A 21,793-nucleotide genomic window follows, 5' to 3' on the forward strand; every position below is an offset into this window, starting at 1 on the left:
GATCAACGGATAAACTTAACCCATAATTCTTCCCAGTCCGATTGCATCTGTGGAAGTTGGTCTAATAGGCTTGAACACAGGGGATTGTAGGACGTTGAGCAACCATGGAAGCAACGCTATCACTTGCAAGAGTGGAAGTGACTCTTCCGTCGTCTTGATGTAGTCGAAGAGAACACCATCGTTGTCAATGAAGCCAAAAGTACGGCCAAACGCAATCGTGGAGATGACATCCAATGTTAGATACTGGACTTTGCGGGCGATATCCACGGGTCGAAAGTCGGTATCGGTAGTGAGATATTTCGCCTCTATCAGGCGGATGAGGTTCGCTATCTGCTGATCAATCGACTCATCCAGATGGTCAACGTCCTTGCCGGAGTACTGGATACTGTCAAGGCACGCAACGACTATTACTCGTAGAAGAGACACTCACCCCGGCGGCCAATTTCGATCTCAGGGCAGTGTGCAGGGCACGATCGCGCATAGATATGCTGCTATCATTGGGAGAATCGACTTGGAAACCTTTGAACCACGGCGAGCGATCAAATTGAGAACGCACTGCCCACAAGCGCCGAACTTCAATCGGGTCGCCGCAAATCACATAGTTCGGTGCGATGCGGACAAGTGGTCCTGTAACGAAGCACAAATGAGACAAATCTTGAGCGGCTGATATCATGCTGGGCTTTACCATATTGTTCACACAGTTGCCCGAGGTCATCATACATGGTGCCTCTAAAAGCCCTTTGAAGCATCCAACTGTCGAACCAGCCACACCAGGAGGCACCCGGGATATGTCGCAGTCGTCGCCATACCAGAAACTTGTGGATGGCAATGTAAGCCACGATCAGGCCCAACCCAAGAGCCCAGAGTGCCATCTCGAGCCTTTGTTGTGTGCAGAGTATGATAGAGGCTCAACGGGCGTAGTTGTCTGTCTGCTCGGGACGGTTTCCTGATCGCACGCAGTGGACAGACGGAGATACTAGGTGCGATATCTGTCCCATGGCAGACAGAACATTGGCGACTAAAGACTTGGGGCCACATGTGCCTTGACGGGAACAGATTGCCTACAGGTGAACCCTTGCCAATCGATGCAGGTGAAGTCTCATCTGCTAAAGCACGCTCTGCATTAGAGCAATGCCGGCACAGAGAGAATCCAAGGATGTTGGCCACAAAGTAATGCGACTGGATGAAAGCGAACATGGTGGTTGCATAAGGTAAGGTAAGGTAGTGTGGGTAGTGAAGCAGCTGCAGTCTCGGCAACATTCGCGTGACGCAACCTGACACGTGATCTGACAAGAATATCGCGTCCATCTCTGTCATTTGAATGACCGCGTTTTTCCATTGCGGCATCTCCGTAGTTCTGTCAACTCATTATGGTTCCATGAAGATCACAGTGACTCCTGCCTGGGAAAGGCTGCGACCGCAATTTCCAACCATGATGCGGTACGGCCTACGCTGCTTCCTACTTTTCTCCAGTGTCCAGCAATGATCGCCCCGTAATTGGAAGCACGCAGGTCCAGCGTCGGATCAAGATGTCTCGGAGCTTTGTGAACAATATCAGCAATGGATGATCGTGGTCCTGATGTCCACAATTTCTCGCCGTCTCAACATCGCTTACCAACTGTATCCGGTATCGAAGCCCTCCAGAATGCATCGGCCAAGGCAAAGGGCATCTCGACTCGACTGTCCAAGTTGGACTCGGCACTTCTCCCAAACGAACTGTCACTTGCTACCCCGGGTATCCAAAGGGGATGCGTGACCGAGGTCTTTGGCCCTCCAGGAGTCGGCAAGACCACGTTTGGACTCCAAATCGCTGCCAATGCCCTTCATTCAGACCACGAGGAATCTCATGTGCTCTGGGTGAATACTGGTTCGCCACTGATTCCAGAAAGACTTCGGCAGCTCATGGCCGGTTATAACCCACCAAAACCCTATAATCTGTCTTCATCGCCGCTCTCTGGGAAAGACAACGACTCCATGATCGCAGAGAAATTCGTATACCTCGAAGCGCACACTCTGCCGAGAGTGCTGACATTATTCATGCATCCGACCGGGACGCTGCCCTCGCCCAAAACAGGGCTAATAGTCGTGGATGACCTATCAAACCTCCTACTTGGCTCTTTCTCGCGAAACCCGAACATTCTCAAGGCCGCCGCGCCAGCTGCCGTCAAGGAGAAACTGGAGAAGCGAGCTGCTGGCCGACGCTTCCAGACCATCGAAAGCCTCGGCGCGGCCATGTCAAAAATGGCAACCCTTCAAAACACGGCCATTTTGGTGCTCTCAAATGCCACTATCAGCTTGAAAGGCGGCCAGAAAGCCACATTGAAGCCCGCGCTTTCAAGTCAAGCATGGGATACTGCCATCCACACCAGAATCATGCTGTTCCGCGACTTCCCAGACGACGACCAGGAGGCGCAGCTCTCTAAGCTCGAAACAAAAGCACTTAGGTACGCCGAAGTCCAGCGTCAGGCTCGAAAAGAGGTCTACAAATTGCCGGTGCCGTTCGTCATTCTGACCGATGGGTTACGACAGCTGGACCCGCCTCAAGCGAAAGGCAACGAAGATGTCTTTGTTGACACCAAAGCCGCTGAGCAGCCGCGCCCTCTACAAGCTGACCTCCCACTCCTTCCCGATGAACTCTCGCAACCATCACAGTCGAAAAAGCGCAAGGCTACCGAAATTGCGGACAGCGAAGATGATGACGACGATGATGGTGTGCAGTCCGACCACAGCGAGCCAAAACTCCCCGCCCTCATTGTGCGAAATGAACAGCTCCCACTTAAGGACGAGGAGGAGGTGGAGGAGGAGGAGATGATTCTCGACACGCACGAGACCGCTCTTCTACGGAGTTACAGGTACGCCAGCATTAGGGGTTCTGAGGACGCAATACCGGTGTCTTCATCAGATGACGACGAGGAGGACGGTGGAGATGAAGACGGACATCCGTGAAACAAGGCACCATGAAATAGGATCCTATAGAGTATACGGACATTCAACGATTGAAGTAGCACGGCATTCATTTGTGCATGATGAATTGTCTATGTCTCCGAATCCGCCATGCAGATCTGTGCTTCCGATCATTTCCATCCTCTTCAAACATATCCTACAGTGATGCGGCAAAGCGGAGATTCTATCCCATCATTTTCAAACAACATGATAACATATACACCCGGAGCCAGTTCTGATTCGAAATGTCCAGCAACCAGCAATGATCTCTCCCCAGGTTGGCCGCATATGCATTCCCTCCTATAACTGACGCCAGACATGCCATGCTCGGTGAGTAGTCGCATTGATCTCGAATATCTGGATCCCAAACCAGACACCTGACATAGCCAAAGGTCGTCACACACCAAGCAACAACACGAGTGTCGAATCGTCGTCCAATCAGAACGATATTCGCAGAACATATGTCTCGACGCTGTTAAGCCCATGGTCTGGCCAGACCTTGGGTTTCTCCGCTCTTTCGCGCCCGAATGGGCAAGACATGATGTCGAGTTACGACAGTTTCGAGGCTTCTGACGCGGCGGTGAGTACAAAGTCCGCCATACTTTCGAGATCTTTTAAGACGTGTTAAATCGGCTATGAGGACGATGCTCAGTCGTCATCCTCATCGTCGCGGTCCTTCTCATTATCCTCCTTCCGCTTCTTCAGCGCATCTTTCCACAAACCATTGACCTCCTCGACGTTGACATCGGGAAAGACAATGTCGAACACGTCGCTGTACCAGTCGACGGCATGGCCTTCGATGCCTTCTTTGATATTCTGCCATAACCGTTAGTCTAAGTCTAGGCGCATATTCGCGCAGGGGGGCAAACTTACATCTGGCAATTCGCACCAATCGCCCCAATTGTCCTTTGGGAAGAGGATCTTAGAACAGCCTGCTCGTCTCGCTGCGACGGTCTTCTCTCGTAATCCACCAATTCTAAGAACTTTTCCGGTCACCGTCAATTCGCCCGTCATGGCCAATGCAGGATCGACCTGCTTGTTCATGGCCAGACTGAGCAGGGATGTGGCCATCGTGATACCGGCTGAGGGACCGTCTTTCTGGACTGCACCCTCAGGGCAGTGGAGGTGGATCTTTGCATGGTCGAAGAAATGGTTGTCTGGGAATCGCGTAGCCATGACATGTTTTGCGAACGAGTATGCGATTTGAATCGACTCTTTCATGACGGGTTTCAAGTTGCCAGTTCGTTCGAGACCGGGCCTGCTTGAGTGCGATAGCGCAGATTCGAGGATGGACTCAACGTACAATGCAGCACCGCCCATGCTTGTCCAAGCCAGGCCCATGGCGACACCAGGAGGCGTCTGCTCGTACAGGCGGTCGGCAGTGAAGACGGGCGGTCCTACGTAGTCTTTCAGGTTGTCCTTTGAGATCGTGACATGGACAGACTCGGGAACCTTGAGGGCGACGCGAGGTTGTTCTGTCGTCTCTTTCTCAATGGACTCGGGGGTGTCCTTCACATCAGACTCGTCTTTCTTGCTTTCCTCGAGAGCAGCTTTGCCTTCGTCTGTCAGAGCCTCAGACTCGGGAAGTGCCTCTTCACCCAGATCTTGTATAATCTTCAATGCTGACTTGCGGTAGACCTTTTCGATCTGCTTCTTCAAGTTTCGCACTCCTGACTCACGACAGTACTTGTTGATCAGTTCTTCAATGGCAGATTCGTCGAGTTTGACATCAACATCTTTCAGACCAGACAGCTCTTTTGCCTGTGGTGCAAGGTAGCGATCAGCAATGGCCTTCTTCTCGTCCGACACATAGCCGCTGAGCTCGATTAGCTCCATGCGGTCAAGCAGGGGGCGGGGAATGGTGTCTGTCATGTTGGCCGTGCAAACAAAGAGGACTTTGGAAAGGTCCACCGGTATATCCATGTAGTGATCTAAGAAACTCGAGTTTTGCTCCGGATCGAGCAATTCGAGCAAAGCTGATGCCGGATCTCCTTGATGGCCACGGCCAATCTTGTCCACCTCATCAATGAGAATGAGCGGGTTCTCCGTCTGGCATTTCTTGAGAGCTTGGATGATTCTACCAGGCAAGGCACCGACATATGTTCGACGATGGCCTTTGATTTCGGCCACATCGGTCAAGCCACCCACACTGAACCGGTAATATTGTCGATTAAGTGCTCGTGCGATTGATTTGCCAATCGAAGTTTTTCCCACGCCCGGTGGTCCGACGAAGCATAAGATCTTGCCTTCGACAGTGCCACGTAGCTTGCCGACAGCAATGAACTCCAAGATTCGGTCCTTGACGTCTTTCAGACCATAGTGGTCTTCATCTAGTACAGTCATGGCATTCTTGATTCCAAAGTTTTCGGCGCTTCTTTGACCCCAGGGAACTTGAGTGATCCAATCAAGATAATTCCTCGTGACATTGAACTCCGAGGCTGCAGGTTCGAGGTGGGCCAGCTTGTTAAGCTCTTCCTCGAACACCTTCTTCACAGCTTCAGGCATTGCCAGCTTCTGGGCCTTTTCTTTGAACTTCTCGACCAACTTGTCTTTGCCATCAGACTCGATGCCAAGCTCTCTTCGAATACCCTTCATCTGCTCCATAAGCCAATATTCTCGTTGCCGTTTCTGAATCTTACTCTCGACGTCCTTGGAGATCTTAGACTGTAGTTTGGCATTCATCAATTCCTTCTTCAGCACGACGAGTGCCTTGTGTAATCGCTCTTCGACATTCATGGTCTGAAGGACATCTTGCAGCTCATCGATCTCACCGGCAGAAACGGCCGCTGCAAAGTCTGCTAGCTTGGCCGGCTCCTCAAGAACATTGCCTGCAGATTGCGAAACACTGAAGTCGGAGATCTGATCTCTAAAGAGCTGGTTGAGGCTGGCAACCTCTTTGAAGACGTTGACAATTTCTGCTGTTAGAGCTTTGACGACGTCACTCTTCTTGTCATAAGGTGGTTCTGTCAAGTTCTCAACGTTGACCAGCGACACGGGGAACTTTCGAAGGAACGCAGTCGGCTCATAAACACTTAGTTGTGTTGGTTGTTCTTTATTTGATTCCTCGAAGCTTGCGACCACGTCACCCTTGCCATCCGTGGATTCAGATTTCGTCTTTCCATCTTTTGCAGGCTGTACCTCAACGAGTGACGGCCCCTGCTCCCCCGACGCAGAGGGTGGTAGTAGTGCTGACATCTTGATACGCCGATGCGGATACAGCACTGCTGTCAAGCTATGCTCGTCTCCATGCACAGGGAATGCACTCGTGATCTGAGCGAATACGCCAACCTCGTGGACATCGTCCATCTTCTCGATGATATCCTTGTCCGCAGAGTCGTCCTTGAAGAGGAATGCACCCACATAAGGCTGCCCCCTCTTCATCATTTCTGTTATGGCAGCCACCACGTTGGGGTCTCTTATAGTGATAGCCTTGTAAAAGCCTGGAAATAGAGGACGCTTGGCAATTGGAATTGCCATCACCTGAGGGTATACTTCCGGTACGGTAGGTTTCGATATCTGAGTGCTCTTCCGACCTCGCTTCCCTCCATCGCTGTTTCCTCCAGAGCTTTGTCCGCCTCCTGAGGATGAATCCCCACCACTCCCTCCGGCTGCAGGTTTCCCATCACCGGAAGTCTGAGGTATAGGCTGAGGCTCTGAAGGCGACTTTTTCGACTCGACGCTGTCCTCTGTCCGAGGAGCTTCTTCTAACTCGTTCTCGACTTTCTTCGCTTTTGCATCGGTCTTTTCTGCTTGAGAGGGAGGCTCATCTTCCGGTGGCTTTTCTTTGCGGCGAATTGGATGAGAAGAAAATTGCCGTATTTGTAATCCTTGTCTGACGGCAGGAGAAATCAACGGTGAGGGACTTGGAGAGGTCGCGGAGGAAGACAGAAGACCTCTTTGGAGAAGCTGTCGGCGACAGTCTCTACATATGTTGCGCTGTCCATTCCGGAGGGCTGTCCGCCATGGTATACTTTGACCGCGAAGCATGCTCTGGCAAGATGGAGTCCGGGCCAACCACAGGAGGGGTACCGCTGGTCGCGTTAGAAGTGTATTAGCGATCTTGATGATAGAGAGCCTCTTCTTGAATGTCGAGGCTTGAGTCCACCAGAGGAGAGAAGAGGAAAACGAAGCAGAGGGTGGCTACTCGGGGACAACCAGGTGCCACTCGTCGTTGCGTAAGTGAATCATTATCAATTCGAGGTCCCGGAAAGGAAACTGCGCCGACTCCAAATTTTCCCCGAAGACACCTGCTTGCGGAATGCTGGAACTTTCTGGCTCCGAGCAGACAACCCAAAGCAATTAATTGAATTGTTTGAATCAACCTGCCAGTGCACTGCCGGACGACACCTTACGACTCATGTATATACATTGCGATTAGTTGATCGAAACAAAACCATCCAGATGAGTGCGGCCGGCGCCGCCTGGGCCAGTTCGGCTCCTCGATTAATAAGAACCTCTATACCATGCCCTCGACAGTGTCCCAACTTTAGCCGCAGAGCTCAGACGAGGCATCTTTCCTACTCCACGGCTTCCAAAAGACCATCCTCTCGACCTTCTCCTTCAAGCCCTAGACGGAGCCCGGCTGATCAGACACGATTGTTCTCCGCAACCTCGGCGTTCCAAGCCACGAAAGATCCTTATGCCACCTTGGGCGTCGGTAAGAATGCTGGAGCATCGGAGATCAAGAAAGCTTACTATGCCCTGGCGAAGAAATATCATCCAGACACCAACAAAGATCCCACCGCGAAGGAAAAGTTTACGGATGCACAGGCGGCCTATGAACTGCTGAACGACCCTCAAAAGAAGGCTGCCTACGATCAATTTGGAGCAGCCGCATTTGACCAAGGCGCTGGATTCGACCCAGGTGCTGCGGCGGGCGGACATCCTTTTGGTGGGGCGGCTGGAGGGAACCCGTTTGCTGGTTTTGGTGGAGGCTTTGGCGCCGAGTTCAACTTCGAGGATTTGTTTGGTGCATTTACTGGTGGTGGCCGGCGCGGACGTAGAGGGGGATCACCGTTTCAGGAAGAGATCTTGGTGGGAGAAAACATCGAAGTGCAAACCAACATCTCGTTCATGGACGCCGCAAAGGGTGTGACGAAGAACATCACTATCACGCCACTTGTTCAGTGCGGTACGTGTAAAGGCAACGGATTGAAACAAGGATCACAGAGACAACAATGCAAGTCATGTAATGGCACAGGCACCCGGATACACGTGATGCAACAAGGCTTCCAGATGTCGAGCACATGCTCTAGCTGCGGCGGGAGCGGAGTGACGATACCAAGAGGTTCGGAGTGCAACACTTGTGCTGGGAACGGAGTGGTCCGACAAAGGAAGACGGTTCAAGTTGATATCCCTGGAGGTGTTGAAGATGGGATGAGACTGCGAGTCTCTGGGGAAGGAGATGCCCCTCCAACGGGCATGTCTGCGGGTACCAATATTCGAAGTCAACGTGGAGATCTCTACGTCTTCATCCGTGTGGCACCCGATGCCAGATTCAGTCGAAATGGGGCAGATGTTCTCTACACTGCGTCAATACCTTTAACGACCGCTCTGTTGGGAGGCGAGGTTACAGTACCGACCCTTGATGGGGAAGTCAAGGTCAAGGTCGCAACGGGCACCGGCACTGGCGATCGGATAACACTCGGTGGTATGGGTATGAAACGACTTGGTGGACGTGGTCCTGCTTCTGGTGACCTCCGTGTGGAATTCAAGGTCAACATGCCAAAATATTTATCTGCCAATCAACGAACCATTCTTGAAATGTTGGCAGACGAGATGGGTGACAAAACCGCCAAGAGGATCATGAATGTCAATCAATACAAGCAGTAAGTTGGAATCCTCTGGGCGGTGGAAAATGCTTACCGTCCATGCAGGGACCCTCCCAAGGATACCACGTCGAAGCCATCAAACAAAGCAGCGGACCACAAGAACGAAGGGTTTTTGAAGTCTGCATGGCATAAACTTACGCATCAACATGACAACCTGGAAGCGGAAGAAAAGGGCCCGCAGAATAAAGCAGATTCGAAAGACGACGATGAGCCCAAGAAGGCATCAGGCTCTGGGTGAGCCGTGATCTTGACGGAATCCCTACTTCTCGATTTACATATCATAGCGACGGCGATGAACGGCTGAATGGGCTGTGTTCTGGATTTCTAGAGCGAGTTTCGTGACATGGGGCACTTGGATTGCCCGTTGTATCTGAAGATCGCGGCTTCGAAAAGTGTACAGTATTCTTGCGACCTGATTATTGAGAGGACAGAATACCCATCTACTCGAGTGTAGAAATAGTGATTGATACGACATAACAACCTACAATTATTTCTGTATTTTGTCTGAGCAATATTTGCTTAATACACGAAGGACCTTATATACCTTATTGGAGAAGTGTACGGAGCATCTCATGTTTCCATCTCATCCAATCCCCACCATTCAAATCATTGTCACCCAAGATCACTCGATCTTAGGCGGCTACCTGCGATCCTTCTAGGCTTCACCATATCTACCGAACCATGAATCCCCTGATCCTTTAGCACTCGACACACCTCTGTCGCAGTATCTGTCATCCGGTCTGCCTGTCGAGAGCCCCTCACAACTCCGAATCTAGCCCTCAAGATGGTACAGGCGCCGATGTTGTCATGTCCGCTCAAGCAGACACAAGAGATAGACTGGATCGCGCCGCTCAAGAATTATATACGCACTTCCTACGGAGATGATCCCGAGAAGTACTCGGAAGAGACTGCCACACTTAATAGGCTGAGGCAGGACATGAGAGGGGCAGGGAACGACTCAGCATCAGGCAGAGACCTGCTGTACAGATACTATGGACAACTGGAGCTGTTAGACCTGCGGTTTCCGGTCGACGAGAACCACATCAAAATCTCGTTTACCTGGTACGATGCCTTTACCCACGCCTCGACCACCCAGTACTCGTTAGCTTTCGAGAAAGCCTCAGTCATCTTCAATATATCTGCCGTGCTCTCTTGTCATGCAGCCGCGCAAAACCGGTCGGAGGACAAGGACCTCAAAACGGCATACCACTCTTTCCAGGCGTCTGCCGGCATGTTCACCTACATCAACGAGAATTTCCTACACGCGCCCTCCACCGACCTCAATCGGGATACCGTCAAAATTCTGATAAACGTCACACTGGGTCAGGCGCAAGAGATATTTTTGGAGAAACAGATTCGGGATGCGAAGAAGCCAGCGCTTTTAGCGAAGCTCGCTGCCCAAGCACAATTCTTGTTCGGTCAAGCGAAGGAAGGTCTGGAGGGCGAGAGTTCGCGTGACATATTCGACTACACGTGGTTGAAGTTCATCCAGATCAAGACACTGCACATGGCCTCGCTGGCTGAATACTATCAAGCACTGGCAGACGATGAAACGAATCTTCACGGTTCTGCGATCGCTCGGTTACAACTTGCGGAGAAATCGAGCAAGCAGGCCCTCTCAAATGCGAAAGCATTTCCCTACACTCCTTCGCCGTCATCACAACTTGGGCCTGATACCGCAACCACATTGCAGACAATCACCCGAAGACAGCTGGAGACAGTACAAGAGAAAATCTCCTCATTGGTAAAGGACAATGACTTCATCTACCACCAAACAGTCCCTGTGGAAGCCTCGCTATCTCTAGTGACCAAGCTCCCAGCGGCTAAAGCCATACCGCTTTCCGAGCTTTACCAGGGACAAGATATCCAGAGAATCATCGGACCTGATCTATTTCAGAAAATTGTCCCGATGTCGGTCACGGAATCTGCCAGCATGTATGACGAGGAGAAGGCCAAGTTGATCCGATCAGAGGCTGAAAAGGCTGATCAGGCTAACGGAGAAATGGCCGCAAGTCTTGACTATCTTAAACTCCCAAACAGCCTGAACATACTGAAAGGGGGACTGGAGCAGGAGATTGGCGTCGACAAGGAATTTGAACGTTGGTGTCAAGAGATCGCCCAGCACCAACCTTTCAATAGTGCTTTCGAACACCTACAAAAGGACAAGAAGATGGTCTTGGATAGCCTTTCAAAGAGCACGAAGCAGCTCGACATGGAAGAAAGTGTTTGCGAGAAGATGAGGTCGAAATACGGAGCGGACTGGACGCAGCAGCCCAGTTCTAGGCTCACGTCGACCTTGAGAGCGGACATCAAGAGTTACCGAGAAACTATCGACGAAGCCGGAGCGAGCGACGCGCAACTTTTCGCGACGGCCCGTCAGTATGAAGTTGATTTCGAAGAGATGAAAAGAGCTGGCGAGCATGGCGAAGCTGATGTCCTATATCAACAAGCCCTGTTCAAAGTAAGAGGGGAGTCTAAAGGCAAGGGTAAAGAAGCTCAAGAGGGCTCTTTGTTGGACGAGGACTACGGTGAGGGTGGCCCGTCGGTCGCAGAACAGATTGGGCAGGTGGAAGACCTGTTACGGAAACTCAACCTTGTCAAACGCGAGAGAATGCAAGTTCTGAAAGATCTCAAGGAGAAAGTCCATACCGATGACATATCGAATGTTCTCATCCTGAACAAGAAAGCAATCGCCAATCAGGAGAGTCAGCTGTTTCAGGCGGAACTGGAGAAATTCCGCTCACACCAGAATCGCCTCATCTCCACCGTGCACAAGCAATCTTCCCTGCTCAAGGAATTGACAAAGACTTATGGCGATCTCCTGCAGGACAAGAGAGTCCGATCCGACCAGCAGAAATATGATGCCATACAAAAAAGCAGAAACAGTGTCTTGAGCAAGTACCGAAGGGCGTTCAATGCTCACGAAGATCTTGTACAAGGCCTGATGCGAGCACAGGGCTTCTACAAGGAGATGAAAGAGAGTGTTGACAGTCTGGAAAAGAACGTCGATTCTTTCGTCAGCAACCGCCGAGCAGAAGGTGCCCAGCTACTTCATCAGATCGAGCAAACCAAGAACAGCTCCGCAAGTGGTCAAGCTGCTGCCGAACAGAAGCGAATGCAAGAGTTGATGAACAGATTGTCTATGGAGCCCAAGTCAGCCTCTCCTTCACAAACCGAAGCTCCTGCTCTTCCTACGCTCCCGCCCTTGAACGCGTCGAGATCTCCTGCTGCCATCTCAACATCCTATCCCGCCACTAATCCAGATCCGCGATTCACCATTCCACCCCGTCATTCACCGGCGCCAGTCATGGCCAACGGCTATTCGAACCAACCTCAGCCACCAACTCAACCTTCCAATCCCTCACCAATTGATTCTCAGCATGCCTTTGCCCAAGGTGCTGCAACGCCTCTTACCACTGGCTACAATCCAATGGCTTACCCTGAGCGGTCGATCGCCTCCCCAAGCCAACATCCTGGCGGCCAGCAGCCGTATGGGTACTCCCCAGTGACATCCCCTCCAAGTGCATCGACGAACACTTATTTCACTCAACCACAACAACAACAACAACAACCATTACAGTCTCACACACCAATCCAACCCATGAACTTCAACGCGCCCGGCGGAAGTCTTCAATATTCGCACCATCCTCAATACAGCTATCCTCCTCAGGCAGGAACACCTGGCGTGCCGTACCAATCTCCGTCACCACTGCCGCAAATGCCTCAGTCACAGCCTCAGTATCAGAACTATCAGCCTTCGCCGTACAACATTCCGCAGAATTATGTCCCTCCACCGCCGCCGCCAGGGCCACCTGGAGGAGGGTCGGGGACGCAATATCCTCCCAACCCGGCAGGAGTATGGGCTAGTGGGCCCGGAGGGTACGCGAGCTACACGCAACCGACTCGATATACCCAACAGCAGCAGGGTCCACAGCAGCAGCAACAGCAACAGCACGGGCAGGGTGGAGGTCAAGAGCAAGATCCTTGGGCGGGCTTGAGTGCTTGGAAGTGAGGAATGCAGCATGCAAGCATCGTACGATAGGTGGCGGGAGGTCAAGGGCAGACAAGATGGAAATGAAGATGCAGCAAGCGATGAACACTTCTCATGGATGGATAGTTGGCACGAAATGGATTAACTGAGGTATTATCCATGATTGGAGACCCATCCCGACCTGATTGGCATGACATCGCACAGGCCCCATTACCCTGCCGGGCTCACGCGCCAATCTTCAAGTCCAAACCGTCCAGATCCTCCTTCGTATACTCATCATGCCTCTTGTATCCCAAGCCGGGCACGCCGTTCACACCATCCTGCCTCCCCAACGGGGTCATGTCGAGCCAGCTTAGGGTCCCGATGAGATGCTCTCCACCTCGAGCGTAGGTGGAATAGCTATGATACACCTTGCCCTGTTCACCGACACCAGTCTTCTCTCCACCAAGGACAAAGACGGAATGACCGGGCTGGTCACCTCGGGTGAAGACCTGCAGCCCACGGCGCCCGAGCTCGGCCTCGTCCTTGAAATTGTACTCGACACGCGCCACTTGGGGGTCCTGCGTGACGTGGAAGTCGTAGTTGAAGCGCGTGCCGTGGCTTGACACCCAGGGAAACGTCCAGCCCATGCGCTTCTTGTAACGCTCGATCTTGTTGATGGGCGCGCGTGACACGGCGGCGAAGGAGGTGCCGTGCGAATGCAGGTGCTCGAGATGACGCGGGATGTGGTCGGCATAGAGACTGCACGAGGGGCAGCCCGCGGCGTCGGCGTCTGCGTCTGCGTCTTTGTCTTCTTCGCAGGTCTCCAGGTTGAACATGAAGTGGTAGATGATCAGTTGGGCGCGGCCACCGAAGAGCTCGGCCAAGCTTATTTGCTTGGTGTTGCCCGCGGCGTCGACCGTGGTGAATGTGTAGGGCGTGGTGACTTCGACCAAGGGGAGTTTGCGGCGTTCTGCGTTCAGCTCGTCTCGAGCACGTGTGAGCTGCTTTTCTTTCTCAAGGAGCGTGAGGCGGAGAGGGCGGTATTCTTCTTGCGTAACGATCTGACATGACCTTAGTTACGGATGTCGTCTGAGAAATGCAATGGTATGAAGGAAGAATGTCTGATGTTCGGCGGGGAAGAACGATACGGAGGGCGAAGAATCCTCACCTTTGTAGATGCCATACTGGAGCTAATTTAGAGCTGGGGTAAGTCTCGAAAGGGTGAGATGATTTGTGGCCAAATAGACAACCGGTCTTGATGAGATACTCCCACTGAGCGACGCTTCTTGTCTTTTCTTGTGTCTGGAGTCAGAATTCATCAGCTTTCAAGGCCATCTCGCCTGTCTTTTATCATCCCCAGGACGGGCATGTCGCAAAGTCTGTTGTCCCGCGTCCGACGGGCGACATCCAGGGAATACGACATGAATACGAAAGCGTGTCCTGTGTCTCACGCAGAATTCGAAGTTGGGCGCGTCGTCAGTGGCTGACCTATTCGTACCTCTATTCTGCGACAACCACTGAGACGCGCAGTCATCTGACTTGGCGTCGTTGATCCCTGAACGTCTGCCTGGAAAACGGGCTGCATATCCTAGGCACGCCTAGGCACCCTGGGGCAGGTGATGTACTCCGTTGAGAAGCTGATAAATCGATGAATAGTAAACGGCCTTCCAAGGAGGTTCGAGATGTGAGACTTCAAAGGGTCCGGTAGAGAAAACTATGTATGCCAAGGTTGAGAGATCGAGGCGAACAGGAGAACACCATCATACACCAACTTCCGACATGACCACAAGCACAAACAAAATTGACGAAGCCAAAGATGACGTTGATGCCGTTGAGGAGGAGTTGTTGGGAGGAGCTCGTGATGCCCTCTTTTCGAGGATGATAGGCATCTGCAAGATTGATCAGAATTCGGTCTCCGTGTACGACAGAAGCAAAAGGTAAAGATTTGTGCGTTGAACAGGACAGGATTCGCCACTGGGAAGCCACTAACGTAGTATGTGATGACTGAACCCCCAATGAACTGTGAGAAGATGGTGACAAGCGAGGCGATCCACATCCGGTACAAATTCTCCTTGTTGTTGAATAGCATGCGGTGATCCCACCATTTCTGGCTCCTGTTCAACTCGGCATCGTAGTTGAGTTGGGCTTGCATTTCCTCGAGCTCGAGCTTGACAATGGCGGACTCGGGATTGCCGTCGCCGTGGTACTTGATCACTGTGTTGCGAGCTTGGTCGGTCTTACCGTGCGACGACAGCCAACGTGGGCTTTCTGGGATAAGCCAGACCAGTGATACAACTACAAGGCCTGGGACGGCTTGAATGGGGATAGGAATGCGCCATGACCAATTCGAAGTCAATTTCCCTGTACCGTACGCCGTCCACGTGGAGACTAGCCATTGCTCAGTATAGGGTTATTCAATCGTGTCCAACAGTGTTTGGGACAGGGACAGCACAAGGACAATACAGAGCTTACCAAGCGAGCCAAAGTACCACCCACAGACATTATAAAGTCCAGAAGTCGCTCCTCGCCACGAAGGGTAGGCCATCTCGACCAGGTAGATGGGCGCAGCGGTGACTGAGACACTGACACCGAAACCCAGGAAGAACCTCCCGGTCATGAACGTGCCGATGTTCTGAGCACAGCCCTGGATGATGGTCCCGAGGATGATGAAGGACGAGCCAAAGCCCATACCGAAGCGACGCCCAAACAAGTCGCACGCTGGCCCGACAAAGAAGCAGGCGACGATGTTGCCGACGCTGTACAGCGCGAAGACAGCACCGATCGATGCCCCTTCCATGCCCGCGACGAAGTAATCGTGCCACGGGTCCATCGCATTGACGGACGACATGATTGTCCCATCGAAGCCGTTGCCACAGTCGTCTGTACAATGCAAGATGGTCAATTGTCAATCAATTCCAATTGCTACCGCGCCTGAGGGAAATCGGAATCGTACTCAAAGTCACCAGCGCCATGATGGCGTACAGCTTCAGCATGGACTTCGACCATGGCTTCGGATTGTCCTTGTCGATGGCATCCGCAAACGCGACGTCCTTGACTTTTGTCGTCTTGACCTCGCCCAGCCGGACTGCATCTTTGATCTGGCTCGCCGTCGTGGTCGCAGTGTCGGCTCGTTCGACTTCACGTGGGGCGTCCTTCTCCATGCTGGACATCGAATTATGAGAGAGAGACGTGGGCTATACAGTACTGTACTACAGACTCCAGAGCCCCGTGGGCCGTCAATGCCACTCGAACACATTTATCCATCCATAGCAAGCACGTAGAAAAGCATAAGAGGTTCGACCGACGGCGGCTACGGCGTAGAAACTTCCGGGCCATTTGTGGAAGGCCGGCTCCAAGCAGGCCAGATGGTCATGGCAGGAGAACAAACCTGTAAGCGAGGACAAGCACGACAAGGCCGTGGAATTCTTGTCTTAGTGTGATGCGGAGAAGACACTACCTACCTTGGACGGAGTACGGAGTATACTACGTAGTAGTAGGCAGCTTCGATTGCCCACAATCGCCTTGCAGGGATCTTGATTGAAGTCCATTTGCCGGATCTGGAGTTTTTTGCGCTTCTTCCGCCGAAGCTCCCTTGTTAAACGATCTTTCTCATTCTCTCCACCAGTCACGGCTGGAAGGTCCATGATGGTCTTAAAATTCAGCGTGCTGTGGCCATTGAGCAAGATCCCATATCTTCGCTCTTAGATCTTCCCTTTCTCCGCATATTGCACAGGTCCTTGGTGACAGCATCCCAGACTGCCGTGGACTGGCTAGTTGAAGAGAGTGGAGCTGCCCAGCCTATCATTCAAGGTCCTCGATTTCTGCGAAGTCGTCAAATCTTCACTGCAACAGTCCACCACGAGGATAATAGTGATTGATCAATACACTGCAGTAATACCAAGCGCAGCGTTCCGTCCAGGCCAGGCTTGCAAATTTACTGCATAGTCGAGAATGCACAGGGTTAAGAGGTTGCCATACGCCGATGTGGACACAAATCACGTGCGAGGCTGTGGCCCCTTGACGACATTGTCATGCAGGATGGGTAACCACTATTTGAGGACCTTAAAGCTCGTCCGTTCGATGACTTACGGCAAGATAGACTTCAACATCCCACTGGCTGTCCTGTTTCCCTTCGTCGTGATCGTATTGAAGAATATCCTCGTCTTTATAAAGCCTCCCCCATGATTTACGACGTCGCCATTGTCGGAGCTGGACCATGCGGACTGGCAGCGGCAGCCAGATTGCGTGAATCGACCCCAGCCGCACTCTTCACGGACGATGAGCATGCCAGATATTGGCGCAGGTTCAATCGGAGAGAGACCATTGAGAAGGAGCGGAAAGGCAAGCAAAAATCACGCTGTGCTGCTTCAAGTGAACCTGAGCCACCAGGAAGGTCGATGATCGTGCTTGATGCACATTCGGACCAGTGGATGTCGGCATGGAAAGAAAAGTTCCAACACTTGGAAATAAGCCAACTGAGGAGCCCGCTATTCTTTCATCCGGATCCCCGAGATAGGGATGGGCTTCTGGCATTCTCGCACTTCCACGACAGAACGGGTGAGTTGCAAGAGATCCATAATGTTGTAGGCAGAGAAGTCAGCAAGCATCGAACCAAGAAGAAACGCGACAAGTATGAGTTCTCCCCTCATCCTCGGCTTTCAATTGATCATCTCTAGGAAAGTTGCTCGACATCTCCGCATCGACGATAGAGACCGCGTCGACTACTTCACACCATCAAGCCAGCTGTTTGAAGACTTTTGCGAGGATGTCGTATGTCGATACCAGCTTCGAAATCTCATAGTCCAAGCACGGGTGCAGAGTATTGAATACGGCCACTTGGGCAGCAACATCGATCCGCAGCTGTTTGCCCTGACAACAGATGAGGGCATGATATTTTCAAAGACGGTTGTTCTGGCCATTGGTCCTGGCTCAAAGCCCAGTATCCCTAGGAACTGCCAGCTCAGGCTCGGAAGAGAGCAAGGAAGCGTGTGCCATTGCTTTGATACGACAGGTGCATCGTGCCTGCCAGATCATGTGTTACGCAAAATAAGAGAGGGACGGTCCTCGGGCGTCGTGGTGGTCGGAGGAGGGTTGACTAGCGCACAGATTGCGGATCTGGCTCTCCGCGGAGGAGTGAACAAGGTCTGGCTATTACTGCGAGGAAAGTACAAAGTGAAGCATTTCGACGTCGATCTCGAATGGGTATCAAAGGTCCGCAACCAGCAAATGTCAGTGTTCTGGTCAGCCGACAGCGACGAAGGTAGGTAAAGATTGCCCCACTGCGGTCCACTGTCACTAAAAGAAAGGCACAGAAAGATTCGATATGCTCAAAGAGGCCCGCAACGGAGGCAGTATCACCCCAACGTATGACAAGATCCTGAGGAGACATGTAGCCAGTGGTCGGCTTGAGATTCTCACCGATACGCATATCGAAGAAGGTATTTGGTGTGGTGCAAGTGAGACCTGGTCAATTGGTCTGTCGTCGAGTTCGGATCAAGAAACCTCGCTACCGAGAGTCGACCACGTTATCTATGCAACAGGATCAGCGCCAAATATCCACGATGTCGCGTGCATGCAGCGCATCATCGCGAACTACCCAGTTGACGCGATAGGTGGGCTCCCTAAAATCACTGAAGACCTGATGTGGCATAAAGATATTCCGTTGTTCCTGACAGGCGGCCTTGCCGGCTTGAGACTTGGACCTGGAGCTGGAAACTTGGCTGGTGCAAGACAGGGTGCCGAAAGGATTGCTTGGAAGATCGACGAATTGTTCGGGACGTCGCAGGGAGGATCGTCGAATGCTGAACAAGTAAATAATGATCCACTACGTCCGTCCGCGATATCCACACCGCAGACAAGAGCCGCCCTCCTCAAAGACAGAAACGAGTTCACAGGAAGCTTCGCCAATCAGTTTGAAGCTCTTTCCATGCAGGACGATGAGCTGGTTTGACGTATCCTCGTTGCTGAAAAGTATCGACATATGACTGCACGATGCAGATACATTATCCACAGCTCATACTGGCCGCGGAGAGCGTTGGGATCATGTAGGCTCCAGTTTCAATGCCAGGACTGCCAGGACTGCATTAAGACTATTGATATGGTGCATCATAGAGTATATCTGAAACCTTTGTTGTCCAATTCGGTGATGTCGTGCATCCCTCGCTCAATAGCTTCCTTCTCCTCTTCAACGCCCGCCAGACCGGATGCTGCAGCTTCCCGGTCTCGCCTCTTGTTGACAATGCTCATGTATATATACAGCACGATGATGGAAACCAGCTTGATGATATAACCAACCAGCATTGCGATGTAGGCGGAGTGATAGTGTGGGGCTTCGCTGCTTCTGAATGTCTGGGGACCGATGATGTTTCCCACGCAGTAACCAGTGAACAAGATGGCCGCGGTGAGCTGCTTCTTCGTGTAGCCTGCGACGTTTGAACTGACCATGGTCAAACTCATACTGAATCCTAGTCCTTGGAAGAAGCACAGCCATAGGCCGACCAGGCGGCCCCATTTATTGCTGTTGGGCAAACCAACCAGCAAGCCAGAACCGATAATGCATATTGTGTTAGCTACGATCATCGTGATACACCGTAGATTCGGCCATCTTGAGCAAAGGATTCCTCCGCCGAGGAGCGCGAGAAATTGAACTGCTCCACCAGGAATCTGGAGATATTGCGTGCCAAGAGTGTCGACGTCGAATGATTTGATAACAAGGCTGGTGAACTGAGTGATTGCTGAATTCGGTATTTGCGCACTATTATGTGGTCAGGAAAGCTGTACTGGAGAGATGGAGTTCCGAAAGCACCTGCAACACTGTTACAGGTCTTCGGTGAAACTCACCCTGTAGCCATGACGAACAGGATCCATGTCTTCGGGTCACGAAGGGTTTGCCACATCTGGTACTTCTTGAAATGGTGATTTTTGATGCCTTGACGGTTCACAGAGACGCGTTTGGCGGCGATGACTTTCTCGGCGTCGGTCAAAAATTTGGCGGTCGATGGCAGGTCCGGAAGCATAAGCAGGGCAAGGATGCCCAGAGAAATGCTGATGCTCCCGAAGATGATGAAGACGTACATCCAACGAGCGAGCCCTGTCGTGATGTGGCCAACAGCATACCCGATTAGCCTTCAATGAGTCAGTGATCACTCCTGGAACAGATAGCGAATAGGCTGGACATACCCTCCGAACATTGTGGCAATGCCATTTGTGCAATAGTAGGCCTCCAGTCTCAGCGGCTGCTCCGCTGCGGTGTACCAGATAGACATGATCAGAATAAAAGCCGGGTTCACGACTGCCTCGAACGATCCCAGCAAGAATCTATTGACAGCAATTCCGGCGAATGACGAACATGCAGGAGTGGTGATCAGTATGATGCCCCAGATGATGGTTGTTATGCCGACCACCTTCCCAATTGGCAGGGACTGCAGGAAATAACCTGCTGGAAATTGAGCGCCGAGGTATCCTAGCACATCAGCATCTGCGGAGATGACAGCTCTGCCCACGTACCGAAATAAAATATCGACCCCAGCCAAGAGTAGTCTTGGCCATGTAGATTTGTGCCCTTCTGCAAGCCATACACGGAAGCATAGTTGATCCCATTCTTATCAAGGTATTGTAGTAGATATATCAGGACAAGGATTGGGACGAGACGCAAGTCAAGCTTCCGCAAAACTCTTTTGGATTCGGCGGGGTCGATTTCTTGCTCGTCGCTGCGCTTGTAAAGATGATAATTGTCATCGAGATCAGAGGATGCCGCCAGTGAGCCGGCTGTCGAGGCTGGATTTTCTTGGACGGCAGCGATCTCGTCCAGGCCCTTCGAAGCTTGGGTCGCAGCCATTCTCACTTGGCTCGTTCCAACTTAATTTGGTCGGGAAGACACAAGAAAGGCGCAGGAATACGAAGTCCATTACAGTCGACGTCTGCCATTGTCAACCCCGCCACGTGGGTAACCACGTTGAGATGACGGTGCAATTGGAATCCACGGTATCCAATGTGCGTTCCAATGGTAGGCATTCCGGTTGCTATGCGTTGATGTTGTTGGAGGTTTGATCATGATACCATCGACGTTCGCAATCACGACATCGGCCACCGACCGATCAGGAAAGGATCTCCACATCACACCGGTAGTCTGGTCAGAATATTCAGCGTTGCGTGCTCCATATCAAAAGAGTCTCCTGATGTCGTTGGCTCGTCTGTGAAAGCAACAATGTGAATATCTCTCCTAAAAGGAAGGTGGTATCGTTGGCTGAGCAGAGGGGTTTCTCCATGTAGTGCCAGCAATTCCAGGGCATCTGATTGCGCATGGCCCATTGTTGCGATTAGTCGTTAAGGCGCTCTTCGCGGTCCGTTGCTCGACTTCCATCTCCAAACACAAAACTCTATGAGACATTCATCATCCCAATCTTTGGTGCTGGCTTGTTCTCGGCCTTCTTCGATGGCCTCGAGACCTCCAGCTTCCAATAGCTCCCACAATTCCCGGATTTGATCCAGGTAAGCCACACGCAGAGGATAAGCAACCACCGCTCGAGAAGCTGGCCCATCAGCTAGCCATCGGAGGATCGTCTGAGAAAGGAGCTCCGGATGTTCTTCGGAATAGACAACATCGGCGGCCAAGATCACCATCGCTTTGTCCTTTTCTGCAGTGTAGGTTTTTCCGCTCTGTAATTCGAGAATATCTGGCGAAGTCCAGTCCAAAGAGCCGCATTGCACAAGGTCTTCCACTACATTGGAGTTGAGGTTGATGTTTCCAGCAAGGCCTGCCACAATGGGTGGTAAGTCTGTCAACACTACCGGTACCCTCCAAAGCGTGGCTGCAGTCAGCCCGACGAGCCCAGTGCCAGCTCCAAGTTCCAGTACCGGAAGGGTACTTGACCTCACCGGGTGGAGCTCAAGCTTGTGAAGTAAGCTGGCGAGCACGAAAGAAGAGGTCCAGGTACATAGACTGAGACCCAAGGCTCGTAGAGCAGGCTCGGAGATATTGATACGAGCACTTGCCCCATGACTGATGGGGACTTCGAATACCCTGGACATATGAAATCCTCCACCT

General features: G+C 52.0%; 10 protein-coding genes across 10 annotated transcripts; 4 read left to right on the top strand and 6 right to left on the bottom strand.

Moving 5' to 3' along the window:
- Positions 1-15: 15 nt before the first annotated feature.
- PV05_04283 (uncharacterized protein) lies at positions 16-872 on the bottom strand (the record flags this gene model as incomplete). The annotated part of the gene is made up of 3 exons (XM_013460682.1): positions 16-378; positions 431-627; positions 686-872. 3 exons carry the CDS (start codon positions 870-872, stop codon positions 16-18), a joined length of 747 nt encoding a protein of 248 aa, XP_013316136.1.
- A 507-nt stretch (positions 873-1,379) lies between these two features.
- Positions 1,380-3,029, top strand: PV05_04284 (uncharacterized protein). The gene has a single exon (XM_013460683.1). The coding sequence runs from the start codon at positions 1,561-1,563 to the stop codon at positions 2,944-2,946; it is 1,386 nt and encodes a 461-aa protein (XP_013316137.1). The 5' UTR covers positions 1,380-1,560; the 3' UTR covers positions 2,947-3,029.
- Positions 2,984-7,090, bottom strand: PV05_04285 (ATP-dependent protease La). The gene is made up of 2 exons (XM_013460684.1): positions 3,817-7,090; positions 2,984-3,759 (listed from the first exon to the last, which is right to left on the bottom strand). The coding sequence occupies exons 1-2, from the start codon at positions 6,928-6,930 to the stop codon at positions 3,592-3,594; spliced, it is 3,282 nt and encodes a 1,093-aa protein (XP_013316138.1). The 5' UTR covers positions 6,931-7,090; the 3' UTR covers positions 2,984-3,591.
- A 143-nt stretch (positions 7,091-7,233) lies between these two features.
- Positions 7,234-9,277, top strand: PV05_04286 (chaperone DnaJ). The gene is made up of 2 exons (XM_013460685.1): positions 7,234-8,771; positions 8,820-9,277. Exons 1-2 carry the CDS (start codon positions 7,345-7,347, stop codon positions 9,010-9,012), a joined length of 1,620 nt encoding a protein of 539 aa, XP_013316139.1. The 5' UTR covers positions 7,234-7,344; the 3' UTR covers positions 9,013-9,277.
- A 66-nt stretch (positions 9,278-9,343) lies between these two features.
- PV05_04287 (uncharacterized protein) lies at positions 9,344-14,105 on the top strand. The gene has a single exon (XM_013460686.1). The coding sequence runs from the start codon at positions 9,559-9,561 to the stop codon at positions 12,784-12,786; it is 3,228 nt and encodes a 1,075-aa protein (XP_013316140.1). The 5' UTR covers positions 9,344-9,558; the 3' UTR covers positions 12,787-14,105.
- On the bottom strand, positions 12,990-13,930 carry PV05_04288 (uncharacterized protein; the record flags this gene model as incomplete). Its single annotated transcript, XM_013460687.1, has 2 exons — positions 12,990-13,808; positions 13,916-13,930. 2 exons carry the CDS (start codon positions 13,928-13,930, stop codon positions 12,990-12,992), a joined length of 834 nt encoding a protein of 277 aa, XP_013316141.1.
- Positions 14,106-14,507: 402 nt separating the features above from the next.
- On the bottom strand, positions 14,508-15,917 carry PV05_04289 (uncharacterized protein; the record flags this gene model as incomplete). The annotated part of the gene is made up of 4 exons (XM_013460688.1): positions 14,508-14,636; positions 14,738-15,135; positions 15,220-15,627; positions 15,701-15,917. The coding sequence occupies 4 exons, from the start codon at positions 15,915-15,917 to the stop codon at positions 14,508-14,510; spliced, it is 1,152 nt and encodes a 383-aa protein (XP_013316142.1).
- Positions 15,918-16,857: 940 nt separating this feature from the next.
- PV05_04290 (uncharacterized protein) lies at positions 16,858-18,885 on the top strand. Its single transcript, XM_013460689.1, has 3 exons — positions 16,858-17,377; positions 17,424-18,007; positions 18,060-18,885. The coding sequence occupies exons 1-3, from the start codon at positions 16,929-16,931 to the stop codon at positions 18,695-18,697; spliced, it is 1,671 nt and encodes a 556-aa protein (XP_013316143.1). The 5' UTR covers positions 16,858-16,928; the 3' UTR covers positions 18,698-18,885.
- PV05_04291 (uncharacterized protein) lies at positions 18,853-20,584 on the bottom strand (the record flags this gene model as incomplete). Its single annotated transcript, XM_013460690.1, has 4 exons — positions 18,853-19,501; positions 19,588-19,872; positions 19,927-20,209; positions 20,254-20,584. The coding sequence occupies 4 exons, from the start codon at positions 20,582-20,584 to the stop codon at positions 18,853-18,855; spliced, it is 1,548 nt and encodes a 515-aa protein (XP_013316144.1).
- Positions 20,585-21,072: 488 nt separating this feature from the next.
- PV05_04292 (uncharacterized protein) lies at positions 21,073-21,777 on the bottom strand (the record flags this gene model as incomplete). The annotated part of the gene is made up of 1 exon (XM_013460691.1): positions 21,073-21,777. The coding sequence occupies one exon, from the start codon at positions 21,775-21,777 to the stop codon at positions 21,073-21,075; it is 705 nt and encodes a 234-aa protein (XP_013316145.1).
- Positions 21,778-21,793: the final 16 nt, after the last annotated feature.

Source organism: Exophiala xenobiotica, assembly GCF_000835505.1.
Source record: "Exophiala xenobiotica strain CBS 118157 unplaced genomic scaffold supercont1.3, whole genome shotgun sequence".
NCBI classification, from domain to species: Eukaryota; Fungi; Ascomycota; class Eurotiomycetes; order Chaetothyriales; family Herpotrichiellaceae; genus Exophiala; species Exophiala xenobiotica.

What these genes read in the sequence shown, in the direction of transcription:
- PV05_04284 (XM_013460683.1), top strand. Translation starts at nt 1,561, where the DNA reads ATGGATGATCGTGGTCCTGATGTCCACAATTTCTCGCCGTCTCAACAT.
- PV05_04285 (XM_013460684.1), bottom strand. Translation starts at nt 6,930, where the DNA reads ATGCTTCGCGGTCAAAGTATACCATGGCGGACAGCCCTCCGGAATGGA. An exon ending in ATTGGTGCGAATTGCCAGAT is followed by an intron (nt 3,760 to 3,816) that starts GTAAGTTTGCCC and finishes CGGTTATGGCAG; the next exon opens with AATATCAAAGAAGGCATCGA.
- PV05_04286 (XM_013460685.1), top strand. Translation starts at nt 7,345, where the DNA reads ATGAGTGCGGCCGGCGCCGCCTGGGCCAGTTCGGCTCCTCGATTAATA. An exon ending in AATGTCAATCAATACAAGCA is followed by an intron (nt 8,772 to 8,819) that starts GTAAGTTGGAAT and finishes CCGTCCATGCAG; the next exon opens with GGACCCTCCCAAGGATACCA.
- PV05_04287 (XM_013460686.1), top strand. Translation starts at nt 9,559, where the DNA reads ATGGTACAGGCGCCGATGTTGTCATGTCCGCTCAAGCAGACACAAGAG.
- PV05_04290 (XM_013460689.1), top strand. Translation starts at nt 16,929, where the DNA reads ATGATTTACGACGTCGCCATTGTCGGAGCTGGACCATGCGGACTGGCA. An exon ending in ACCAAGAAGAAACGCGACAA is followed by an intron (nt 17,378 to 17,423) that starts GTATGAGTTCTC and finishes GATCATCTCTAG; the next exon opens with GAAAGTTGCTCGACATCTCC. An exon ending in GTCAGCCGACAGCGACGAAG is followed by an intron (nt 18,008 to 18,059) that starts GTAGGTAAAGAT and finishes AGAAAGGCACAG; the next exon opens with AAAGATTCGATATGCTCAAA.